Source organism: Caloenas nicobarica, chromosome 13, assembly GCF_036013445.1.
Source record: "Caloenas nicobarica isolate bCalNic1 chromosome 13, bCalNic1.hap1, whole genome shotgun sequence".
Classification (NCBI taxonomy): Eukaryota; Metazoa; Chordata; class Aves; order Columbiformes; family Columbidae; genus Caloenas; species Caloenas nicobarica.
In genome coordinates this window covers 17,025,066-17,038,005 of record NC_088257.1, presented here as the reverse complement: position 1 = coordinate 17,038,005, position 12,940 = coordinate 17,025,066, and the positions used below count along the sequence as shown (strand labels likewise).

General features: G+C 44.9%; 1 protein-coding gene across 4 annotated transcripts in view; it reads right to left on the bottom strand.

Moving 5' to 3' along the window:
• Positions 1–12,940, bottom strand: part of SLIT3 (slit guidance ligand 3) — a 499,513-nt gene that overhangs the window by 20,751 nt on the left and 465,822 nt on the right. For all 4 annotated transcript variants that reach the window (XM_065643840.1, XM_065643839.1, XM_065643841.1 and 1 more), the window contains 2 exons: positions 6,359–6,599; positions 3,947–4,077 (listed from right to left, as the gene is read on the bottom strand). In XM_065643840.1, coding sequence (XP_065499912.1) covers positions 3,947–4,077; positions 6,359–6,599 — 372 coding nt within the window. The remainder of the gene's footprint in view (positions 1–3,946; positions 4,078–6,358; positions 6,600–12,940) is intronic.

Below are 12,940 nucleotides of genomic sequence, written 5' to 3'. Positions count from 1 at the left end.
TAAGAATCAGCCAGACCACGAGAACTGCAAGATACAGCCCGTATGAAATATTTGAAAACTGTTACACCATTAAAAAACAGATTACACAAGGATACTTTTTAAAAGGAATGTAATGTAATTTGGGTATAGGCTTTGCAGAAAGACAAATACAATTAATTCTTAGGTTTTCCTCGCTGCCTCCTTTTTCATCGCTGTCAGGAAAACAGCACGAAAACATGATTTTACACAAATGATGTCTATATCTTGCTCTTTACCAGATATGACAGCCTGTATTCGACATGGAAATCTGGGGACTTGGGAGTGAAATAAATTAGTAGTTTGTGTCCAATTTCTATTTTCCATTTCCATAAGGAAGGACTAATTTAGCATCCAAATCAATATGACTGTGTAGCAGCATAAAACCTATAAAAAAAATACAAGGCCTCATCATTGGTTTAAGGAACAGATATAGGAAAAAGACTGAAAATAAGAAGAATACAGTTAAACAGACACCAGTATCAATGGCTGAATGCTGAAACTACAGAATTACATACTCTCTGTTAATTCAAACTTTTAACAATTGGAGCATGGTGGTAAACAAAAGCAGCACGTTCCTCAGTTGATATCTTTAGATTAAGGTAGGGTACCTGTGTAAAAGATTTACTTTACTTCAAGAAGGGACTGTTGGCTCAGTGCTAAGTACTGACATGGCACGGAAGAGTAACTCTCACCAGTGCGGAAACCAGGTCAATAAAGCACTTAAAACCAGACTTCTGTTCTCATGTGTGCATCTATAGAATAATTAAATAGAACAAAAGAAAAGAAAAATAGGAATTCCACTTAAAAAATGGACCTTCTATAAGGTGTTTACTACGACATCCAGGAAACCGTAATTCTGCAGGTTACTTGGGAGGAGTTTCAATAACAGACCAGCCAGCTTTTCTTTTAAAAGGGCGAGTTCAATCATTGCATATTCATGCATTCACTTGCATTCCTTTCTAACTTGACGACAAATGACAATGTATTTTAGGCAGGCTTTTCCATGGGACATTTGCTGACCTTTATCTGACTAGAATGAAAGAAAAGTCCAATGTCAACTTTAACCTTTCTATCCAAACATGCCATAGGCATGAACACATGTAAAGCAAACCTGAATGTACAGCGAGCTAATCTTGGGCTTTTCCAGACCGGCTTTGTACTGCACTTCTACGTAAATCTGCTCCACTCCAACAGCCAGAGACAACTCGCCTTCCCAGGGCAGATCGAATGACATCCCTGCCCTGCACCTCCCTAATTTTACTGTTCTTAAGCACTATTAATAAACCTTATCATGAAGACTCTGATGAATAATTACAGATGATGTGGTTTGCCAATGATTTCCTCCATCCCATCATGGGAGAACCTCGACCAGCCAGCGAAACATCTCAGCTACAGCACGGGAGCAGGTCAGCTCTAGATGTCCACACTTCCCACCGGGCGGTATTTTGAAGCCTCCTCCTCTTCTGGCAGACTCTTCTGAGGAAAAACATGAGCCAAAGCACTGCTCATCCCTTCCAAGAAGGGGGCCCCTTCAGAGGACAGCAGTGCCTGATATTACCTGTGAAAATTCATCTAATAGTCTTTCAATAGAGCTTCTCAAAGGCAAACAGTCCACTTTTGCGAGATGGAGATTTAAATGATGCATCTAAACAAGGCAGCAAGCAGTAGGCAATAGAGAAGGTGAACTTTGGCCAATGGTGAGGCTAAGATTTGAATGTTACAGGTTCTCCAAGTAACCTCATTTTTAATGAAAAATGAAAAATTGTAGAAAAGAGTTGCCCAAATTCTTAAGGTTTAGGTAAATGCATCACACCGAATCAGCTGTTCATTTAATCAAAATGCAAGCTATGAGGCAATGCACTCAAAAGTACAGATAAACTCATGGGAGCCAGTAGCAGGTATAAAAGGACTTTAATGCCCCTGGAGAAAACCTCTAAAACATTCAGAGCATATTAGTGACACAACTCAGAAATTGTGGCCAATGCCTGAGTAATGGAAATAACTGACCATTGTCCAAGCCACTAAAGGAAATGGGGGATTTTCCATTATTTGGTGTTTTCCTGTCAAAACTCGGTGCCAAGCTGGAAGTCATGTCTTAGCCAAACAGAACTTATGCCTTAGCTAAAAGTCAAACAGGATACATGGGGAGGTCAAATCAGATCCACTCATGCCTTTTACCCTTAAATCCTATGATTGTAAGGAGAGAAGCAGGCTTCCTCTCCCTTCCTCAGCCCTTAAGGAAAACAAGTCTTTTAATCTATTTAGAGGCTCCTTTTGACATTCTTTAGCTGCAGTTTTTCTCAATCAACCTAATCTTTCCCCATCAAGCTCCATGCTAATCCCATTTTGCTTCACTCCTCAAACTAATAAAAGATTAGAGTGACATTTCAGAAAGGGCATCGTATTAAGCAGCTTCCTTCCCATCTCCACAGATCACACAGTACAAAACGTAGTGAACAGGCCATTAATCTTATGGTAATGAGGTGTCAGTCTGAATGGAGACCTCCTCCTTGATCAATATGAAGGGTGCGTGAATAATGAGGACGCTGCCGCTCGCCATCTCTGGCAACTTTGCCAGAAGGCAGCAGATCCGTAAGTGTTGTGATGGTGGCAACAGCTCTTGTCACCACACCGCGCTGCCCTTGACAACGCAGAACAGACACCCACACCGGTCCGTCACCCCCTCTGCCGCCCACACATAACGGGCTTTGCCCCGTGTTCTAATTAGTGGCATAAAACTGTTTAACAACTTCAGCTTTGCTCTAACATGAAATCAATTAGGATAAGCAGCCACACACAGAGAAGTTTTTCACACCTACCCAGCTGGTGAAAATCACTAACAAATTGCATTCTCCATTCCTGCAGTGGACACGCCATTGCTCTTCCTGGTGACACGCCTGCATTGGTATTATCCAATTCGCTTTTATACAGAAAGAATTTTTTCGTTTTCTTAAACGAGTCACCGTTGCCCTTAAAGAAAACTCCCTGGAAGACTCGATTTTTACTAAGCGCTGAGAAAACTTCCCAGAAAAAGTACAGGGCCCATCCTGGCCAGCGATACCTGGTGGCATCCTCGCCCTTGCTCTACTACGACGCTCTTCCATAAGGAGCGAGGCGGGCTGGGAAATCCAGCTCTTCTGCACACACAGCACCATGTGCACCGAACCCAAAAGGGCTCCAATGCGGTCACAACTGCACGTTTACACAGAACAAACTGGAGCAACAGGGCTTAAAAAGGATCAGAAGGGAGTTAACCCCGGCAGAGGTTTGCTGAAGGAGCAGCGGAGGACGTGAGCAGCACATCTCTCTTTCCTAGGGAAACGTCTCTGTGCGTGGGTTTCGCTTTTAGATTTGCTTTTCTTTCTTACGGCTAACGAATAAAAACTGTGGGTTTGGTATCCCAAAAGTCAAGCGTCTGAAGGTCAAATTGCCCTGTAATTTACCTTTGTAATTTGAGTTTTTTCATTGTTTGTGTAGTTACTACTGATATAGGTACGAGTTCTCCCAAAAATATTCACCCTGTAGAGGAATTCAGTCCTTCTCCTCCTATTTGACACAGCCTAATCCTGCAGTCGCACACTCGCTGTTCTGTCTTGGTACAGTAAATTAATCAAAGAAACCGATTACTGAGAGCTATTTCAAGGACAACATTCACCAGAAAGTGAATCTTTACAGTAGATGAGAAAGCACAAAATTTTTCTGCAGTCATAGTAGGAGGCGGTATCACTGCTATTGCAAATAAATGCCAATTTTTAACCATGCAGCCTCTAGCTAAGTCTTTTTGCTGATTTTCTCATCAAATTACGTACATAAGAGATACCTTGAGGTAAAAAGAAAAGCTTATTCTCCCATGCACATTCTTACAAAAAACCTGCCTCTCCATCTTTTTTTTGGAAATCAACTGTCTCGGTCTAGCTTAGCTATTTACCTGTACACTGTGGTAGGTGGAGAATTCAGCGTGTCGTAGATGAGCCTCACGTGCCCTTGGTACAACTCCAGAGCCAAAGGATCGTTGTCTCCTTTGTATAACAAGATGCCATTGTCCTTGTCTGTTGCTACCTGCGAAACATTAAGAAACAGGTAGGGTTGCTTGAGAACGATTTAAAAGGAAAAAAACCTGTATTAAAAATCAACCCCAAAATCTTATATACAATTCAAATATGATTTAATAAATCGTATATATATGCAAAAATAAGAGTAAGAGCCATGAGACACAAGGTCTTGGCTCACACACCAAGAGGTCGGTCTCCCACTAAGGAACGTCTCCCTTGTGTCAAACAAGAACTAGTTTTCAGGAGACAAAAGCTGCAATTTATTTGATCCCTGTCCATAGACTGTTGCTGTGTTTTTGGTGACACGTGAGTTTATTTCTCAGCTACTACTGCAGCTTGAAGTGGAGGTTTAGAAAATCAACTCTGGCACTAGAAGGAGTGTCACAATTACAAGCGAACAAATTTCAGCAAGCACTGATCCGTTCACAGACCTTCTATGAACACGAAGAAGGAAGGAAGGACCTGTTCCCACATCAAGCATAACCATGAGTTACTCGCTCAATACAACTATTAGCAAGTCGTGCAGATTTCAAATGGGACATTTAGAGAGCTGGGAAGAACAGAGTAGCCCTCGTCCCTCTGGCTTTGATGTACATCGAGGCAAAAAAAAGTCTTGAATACTGAATTAAAAAGCAAGGACTCCACTTTCTCAGTCTCCCGTTGTAAAATATCCCTTTAGTAGAAAGGAAAAAAAAAGACAAAATGGGATTTTTGGATACAACCTGCCTGTTATTTTCACAGTACATATTTCTTGAGATTTCTTGCTTATTTTTTTAGAATGTTTGTTGAATGCCAAAACTAAAAAGTAAATTTTAAAATCTCTTTGCATTTATATATATGTTTAAATATTATCCTTTTGCCTTATCATATCTTTTTTCTTGAGCACGTTTTAATAACATTTCCTGTATCTGTTCTTAATAATCAATGTTGTATTCTAATTTTAATTCACTAGTGGTTAACTACTGGATGCAAGAATCATATTCGGCCTGGGAAACCAGAAGTGAGATGTCATCTGCATGTTCTTTCTGTAATTATCAGTTCTATTCTTTGAGCTATGGCTGATGAAATGTGTTTTGTACACTTAAGAAGTCAATGTCCAGATTTTCAGCTTTAAAGTTGGCCTGTAGTACTTGGAGCCTTTGGGGAGCCATATTTTAGAGTGTCCACAGTTCAGAATCTCTTCTGTGATAGTAAATAAAAGGGGATTTTGAAGACAAACTGGAGTTTCAAATATACATGAACCAGATTCATTTTCATATGAACTGTATATTCAAGCGATTAAAGAGAAATATGAATTACAGAATGGTTCTTTCCCATGTCTTGATAGTGGTATTTTAATTAAAAGCAAACTCCATCAAGTAAGTCTAGAATATGATTTCCAACAGTGGAATCCAATCTTTTCAAACTGAGAAAATAAATGTAATAAAATGAACATACAGGGATGATTTTTCTCCTTACATCTTTTGAAATGTTATGCTTCATTTGCAGGGTGAATGTAGCACAGAAATAGCCCAGATTAACAATCAGTGGCCTAAGAGAGAGCTGTGTTGTGTCATATATGTGCTCCATACATCTCTTTGTTAGAAGACATATAAACCTAGAAATTATTCCCTCATTTACTTTGGGATATTAGGGAATAAAAAGATCAGTTTAATGCTTAATAGATTGTTAATGCAAATGACTTCCAAATCACTTAAATATCATATTGGACGAAGTATCCAAAATACCTTTGATCTACAACCACGAAGATGACAGCAGTGGTAAGGCACCTTTGATATCTATTTTCCATTGCCTTCTGAACCTTAGACCTCAAACCAAATTTAGACGTAACTACAGGGCTGTCAAAAAATCCCAGTGCTTTTACCTACTGAATGTGCACAGTAAAAGAGTAAGCAAAATATTGTTTAGAAAGGCCATTTAGAGCAGCCTCTTTTAATAAGTGTCCTAATATTAAGCACTAATTTCTACAGGATGAAACACACTGCTGTACATCAGTAAAACCACAGAGAGGTTTCCTGGGTCAGCTCTAGCTACAGTGCCAGTCTGGGAATAAGAAAGCGCTGAGATCTGGAGGCAGGACTGGTGTTCACAAAGGTACAGTGGTGCCCTAGTTGCTCCTTAACTTTTCACTAATTTTGGAGCAGAAAACTGGCTCACAAGTTGACCCCAACTTCATCAGCATCTTGGCCAATAGACCCTGTTCCTTCAGAATGACAAAACACATCTGTGTATATGCATTATTGCTCAGACGAGCACCGGGCTGGCAACTGCTGTTATGTGCGACATACCTGGAGGGAGATGTTTGCCTGAGGGCGAATTTTGGCTGACGGCAGCTCCACGTAGGAATCCTTCCCCACAAAGTTGACTGTGATGAGCTTCTCGCACTTCTGCCCGGCGAAGCCGGCGAGGCAGCGGCAGACGGGCTCCTGGTGCGCCACGATGCACTGAGCCCCGTTCTGGCACTCGTAGTCGTCACACGGGCTGGTCTGGAGCAGAACCATCGGCGGAGGAGTTTCACAGAAAAGTCCGCTGTGGAAGGGGAAGGAAAAGAAGCAGCGGCCTCAGTTATCGCCATTGTTTTAGGGAAGGGAACACCTTCAGACGCTGTTACGCTGCTCCTGACTCAGATTCAGCTGCCACGCGCCCGCTTTGCTGTGCGAAAGCAATAATATACAGCACAGTGCTGTACAGAAATCCCCACGCTCGGGCTGAACGAGCCAGTTCAAATACTGACAGCAATTTGTATTGCACTTTGCACCGGTTACTCAGCTCTGCGAGGTACCGCAGCCTGTCTAAAATAGCTCCATCCCGCGCTGCGCCATGCAGAGGTTCCCAGCAAAAACTGGCAGCCCTTTAAGCCCAAACCTGAGGTTTCTCCATCCTAGGCTTTGTGATTTGAGTCTACCTCTGCTGCCCTAAGTGGCAAGCAAGGGGAAAATCTCCATTTTTAGTGTTTTTTACAGCGTCCTCACTTGGTTCACGGTATATCAGAGAGCGTATCATCAACAGATGGGCAACTGCTAAGAAGTCTCAGAAGCAATGCGCTGATACTACGCTGTCTGATGGGCAGCTTCCCTGAGTTGGTCGCTTCTAGCGGCATCAGGATCATCCACTTTATTTTAGCTGAGTTTGTGGTTGGCGATGTCCTGGATCGGAAAAACGCAAAGGAAAAGAAGGTCTCCCAGAATCAGAGACAGGCGAAAAGCAAATGCCAGATCTGAGTACTTGTGAACTCGAATCAGAGAGTCCTGTTCGGATCTGGAGGAAAGTGCCGTGGTTTGGTCTTAATTCTATGACAGGCTGAGCAAAACCCAGAGGTAGGAACCTGTGAGCCCTGGGGCTTGGGCCACACGTCCCAGGAGCAGCGAGGGCTCGGTGCCCAGGCTGCTTGTCGCGGTCCAGCACGGCCACTGCTTATTTGCTGGAATGACTCGGCTACGCTGAAGTATCGATGCCAGTGTGGAAGGAGCAGGGAAAAGCGACAAAGTGCAAAAAGCTGCAGTCATCTTTCACAGTGATGTCATCTGTTAGACTAAACTGCAAAAAGTAAACGAAAAATCTCTGCCACGTGCACGCACCGGCCCGTGCAATCAATGGGTGCTGCCAAGGGACGGGGCCAGGCTCTCCGGCTGGCTGCACGCGCTGTGCCCCTGCACCCGTACCCCAAATTTCTCTCTGCAGCCACTGCCCAAACCCAGCAAACCCTTTTTTGTACCGACGAGAGAACACAAACTCTTCGCATTGAGTTCTGTGACTGCCGGAAAACGTGTAGACAGCAAAATGATGAAAAACGGGTAGGTGGTGAGTAGGGAGCGCGCGTCAGGCTGCGCCGTGGGGGCTGCTGCGGCCAGGGCTCCGGTGCTGTCCCTCTGCGTCACACAGCGCTCGCCAGCACGGGGCACAGGAGACCACTGGGGCAGACCCATCGTTATGCTGTGAATAACCCATCACCGCAGTCCTGGAACACCGAAATCCCATTTGTCCCACCAGGAATTTCCTGCCGTTCAGGGAGCGCTTCGTGGAATAATAGTACACTTATAAAAACAAAGAAAAAAAAAAATGCCAAAAACCTCACTTCTCTGCAGAAAAACAGGTGAGACTTGGAAGCTCAGTGAATTTCTAGGCAACCTTCCTAGATACAATTAGAATAGAAACCCAAGCCATTACCCTGCACTAAATAGTACTGATACAGGACGTGCAAGAACAGCAAATAAAACATCCACAACATACTCAAGAACAATCTTGCTTAGCCACAGAGACCAGAACCTCTGTAACAGAAGGAATGGAGATGAGTGCTTTCCTTTTCGCATTTTCTCATGTGAGATTTTGCAGAGTACCATGGCTCTATTTTTAGCGCTGTGTGGAATGGAAGCCCAAACCTCTCCCTGTCCCTGTTCTCCCAACACACATCAAACTCTGCTCTGTCTCTGGGAAACACGAAAGAGAGAGAAACGCACAACAAAATGCGGATGGGTTAAATTCTGAACTGCGCCGAAAGCAACGGAGTTGTTCTGCTTTTCCGTCTTGTCTGAGAGAAATGACACAGGGGTTTACATCTCTACTTACACAAAAGGCAAACCTGAAGAGTGCCTTGAAAGATGGAGGGAACATTTGGGATTTGCAGCTGGGAGAAGGCCAGAAAAGCTTTGCTTTCCCCAGAGCAAACAAAAGTCTGTTCCACAGGAATAAGCAGGAGGCGGGTGAAAGCCACCGCTGGGGATTTCCAAGGGCTGAAGCGCAGTGCTGGGCTGGCCCCCGTGCCCCTCCAGCCCCGGTGGCCCTCGGGATGGGCTGTGCTCACGTACACAAACACACAGATGTTTCCTTCTCAGCCAGAACCACCTCTTGGTACTTTCCAGGATAAACTGCGTTTCAACACTTCTCTCATCGCATGGCCCTGAACCTCCTTTATTCACCACACAGACAGGGAGATGTTTCAGAGCCAGCTTCCCCATCCCATCCCATCCCATCCCATCCCATCCCATCCCATCCCACTGCTCTAAGGGATGGGGAGCTGTGGTTAACAAGGTCCCCTTATGTCCCCTCACTGCCCGGGACACTGGGTGCTGTAAGTGACCACCGTCACAGGCTGCTAATACTATCACCAAAGGGTTCGGATGGGGGAAACAAACCACTCCCTGCCAGCCAAGTGCTAAATATCCTTTACCAGAATAGCAGAATTTTGCATATGGACAAGCCAATCTATTCATTTAAACAAAGGTATCTCAAAAGCGTAACCTGGTAGGCAACACTGCTGGCAATCAATAAACCCCATTTACTGTGCTCCGAGGAGTATTTGAAGGAGACGTGGAGGGTCAGCGGGGTGGGCAGCAGTGGAAATTGGAGCATGGCAGGCAGTACAGTGTGGGGGGATAACTGCGGGTGGGAGACGGTTCTCTTTGCTCAGTCTGATGTGTTTCTCAAAGTAAATTTGTTCTTGGGAACATTTCTGCGTGAGCGTACCTAAACTATGAATCAGTTACAGACTAAGAGACTCTGCCATGCCGAGCGAGACCCCTTGCTGCAGCTCCTTGGCAGAGCGCCCCAGGCCACCCCGTTCCCAGAGGGACCTGCTCAGCAAGAGATGCTTTGGATTCCCCTTCCCAAGAAAACAGGGAATATTAAAAAAAACCGGCAAGAACCTCAGAGGAAGACAGACGAAGGTAGTTACTGTCGTAGCTGCCAATCAGCCCAGCAGTCAGCCCCAGGCAGAGCTGAGGACACATCAGCACCACGTCCCCATCGCTGGCCAGGCACTGAGGGGACCGTCCCACTGGGGCACTTTCCTGTCTGGGTCCTGGTTTCATTAAGTGTGTGATCTCTCTCCCCAGTGCGGGGCTTTGCGGCTGGCTGGCGAACGTGTCCGGAGAGCCGACAGCGGGATCAGACTCGGGTCACCCCACGGATGGCTGTCACCCCGGCCCGATGTCAGGTGCCATTTGTTTTCCAGAGGCGACCAGCAGAAAGGAGCACTGCTAACCCAGCCCGTCAGCTTTGTTCTACCTCGTGCCAATCATTTTGTTTTGTCTGTGAGCAACAACTAGAAAGCAGAAGTCAGTGTATATAATTCTGATTTCATGGAAGTTAAAAATAATAATAATAATAAAATCCATGCGACCCGCAGCAGCCTCCACTAACAGAAAGCAAATGTTGCAAGAAGCCAGTGTGTCTGTGCTTGGTGCTGCTCTGAGAGATCCCCTGGGCTCCCAGTACAGCTCCTGCACAACCCTTCCTTGCTGGGAAACCCCTTTGGTGGGTGTTTTTACAAGTGCGTGCAGCTGTCCTGCTTCTGGCATCTACATGTTACAACAGCAATGGTGTCTGTCAAGGCCTTTTTTTAAAAAAAAATTGAAATATTTTAAAACATGTATTTTTAGAAATAATTAATGCTGCTTTTTCCCCAGCAGTGGAATGTGGAGCACAGCCTGACTTGCATAGCTTGGCCAAGTCCACCCTGCCTGGTGCGATCCCGTTGATTTAAATCATCACTGCTGAGTTTCTTGCAGCAAACTACCCCGGTGGGGAACTGTGAAGCAGTCAAGGGATGGAGGAGCCATGCTTTCTATCAAGCCCAGCAGTCGTAATGTGTGCTTCCCCACTACAGCAACATTTATCAGGACAGCACTACTGCGAGGCTGACTGCTAGAGGGAAGGTTTGATAAGTCAGGTTTTATCCAATGGGGCTCACAAATTCTCAAAAATGTTTTCATCTTCGGGGGGTAAATGAATGTTATTTTGGGAGGAAAACACTGAAAACGTTTCAGGAAGAAGGTGTATTATGTCATTGCAAAAGGTTGCTGAGTGATAAGGAAAGGTGCTGCCTGGAGGACGACTACGCATGAACAGTGAATAGGAAGTGCTAAGGTGGGAAAACGGGTGTGTGCATGTTGGTACTACTGACTTTTGGGGCTGTCATCAGAGGTGCGTTGTTGTGCACACGAGGCCCTACATTGTTAAGAGTTACCAGAGTGACATTTGTTCAACTGTGCAGGGATGTAAGTTTTAACATCTCTATCAACGCGTGAATCCAAGTGGCTTCGACGTATGGCACAGTGACAACCATAAAATTGTTATAGATCTATGCATTTATTACTACAGCATAAGCTCCAGGTAACTGGAACGTCACTCTGCAAACTCACTGCTGGGAAATTATTCTTGATACTTAGCCAAAAAACTTTATTAATCATCATCTTAGGTCTCCTAGACATCTTTGTCAGGCTACCCCTTGTGTTCTCTCCTTTGCATCAGCACTTGCAGCCTTCAAACACTTGCAGCGTTATCTCCTTGCCGCGCAGCCCAGCGCCTGAGGCACGCTTCATGTAGCTGAGTCTACAACCCTGAACATCAGAAGGCTGAACCCTGCCAATCACCATCTTTGCAATTGCAATCTTAAGAGGGAAGGGAAAAATCAGAACCCCCTTCAGAGCAGCAGGCCTTTAAACTACAAAAGGCTGGTGTCAGGGAAAGAATAATGAGCAGATCGTATTTTGTTAGCAGAATTTTAATCCCGAAATCAGTCAAGATCAGGGACTATTCTGCATGGAGAACACGAGGGGCTTCAGCTTGCTCTTCCCCTTGGCAGAGGGAACCTGTTAGTGTCCACTGCCATGTTTATCTCCTAAAAGGCCCTTGCTCCCTTGCATCTTGCACAGGAAATTTAGGGAGGTGACATGGACTACTGCAAAAAAAAAAAAGAAAGCAAGCAGGAGACCTCAAGTTAATCGTGGCTCTGCTTTTGACAGGCAGCAGGACTACTTTGCTTGCCCAACTCTACCTTGGGCTATGAAGTGCTGCCTAAGCTAGCAGCTGAGTTTTGAAGCTTTCTGTAGAAAGATGTTTCCTGTTCTTGGAGGACTTTTCGTGGAACCAAACCCCCTCGTCTGAGTGAGGGAGCAGGCTGGGATGTTCTAGATTGTGCTCTTGAAGGTCCTGGTGTGAGATGAGCCTACCCGGAGCCCTGCCCAAGCTGCCAGGAGAGCTGCTTGGTACACAGGAGGGGACCCACCTACCCTTGGTGCTCCGCTCAACTGTGTCACAACTCAAAACGTCTCTGCCAAACACTGTGCACCTGCCTTTCTGGGAAAAAGACCCCTCACGTTCATCACTGCCTAGTACTGACATGCCTTAAAACTCAGGGACCTGCAGCAGGAGTCTCCCAGTCACCAGCACCTCATGACAGTCTCGAGTTGCCCTTGACTCCGTTTCTCCACTCTAACAAGTAGATAACATTGAACATTTACACTGTGGGACAGCCTCTTGTTATCCTTGCCAGTCACCAATCTGCAAGATGCCTAAGGCCATCAAAGGGATTGAAGGAGAGAATAAAACATGGAGAAAAGGGTATGAATTTGAAATTCAAAGGATATCTGATATCCTGTAAATAACAAGTCTGATTCTGTGAAACCACGGGCTGACATGTTACATATCAATGCCTATTCAGGGAAGGCTGTCTGCTTTGCAATAAAAATGTGTGTTGAGAGGGGAAAAAAAGAACCCAAAACCCAGCAAGGATGAAAGGAAGAAGAATGAAAACATTTGCAGATACAAAGCAGAGAAAATGATTTATAAGTGTTCATGCAATTTCTGCTTTGTCAAGACTGATCTTTTCAGGTACTCCTCCTTTGTCTCGTGTGTGTATTTCAAACACAGAAAAGGTTTAGCTGGAAGGAAGCCAGTATCCAGCCTCAGGCAATGATTAGTGAATCCATTTGGAGCAGCACACTTATCTTTGACAGACAGAGAGATTTCCAGGAGTCAGATATATTGGCAGATGTCACAATCAGAGACTGGAAATTTACAGCCCAAATTGTACCGAGTCCATCCACCAACACGCACAGAGGCACTGGCACAGAATCTTCAGACTCGTGTTT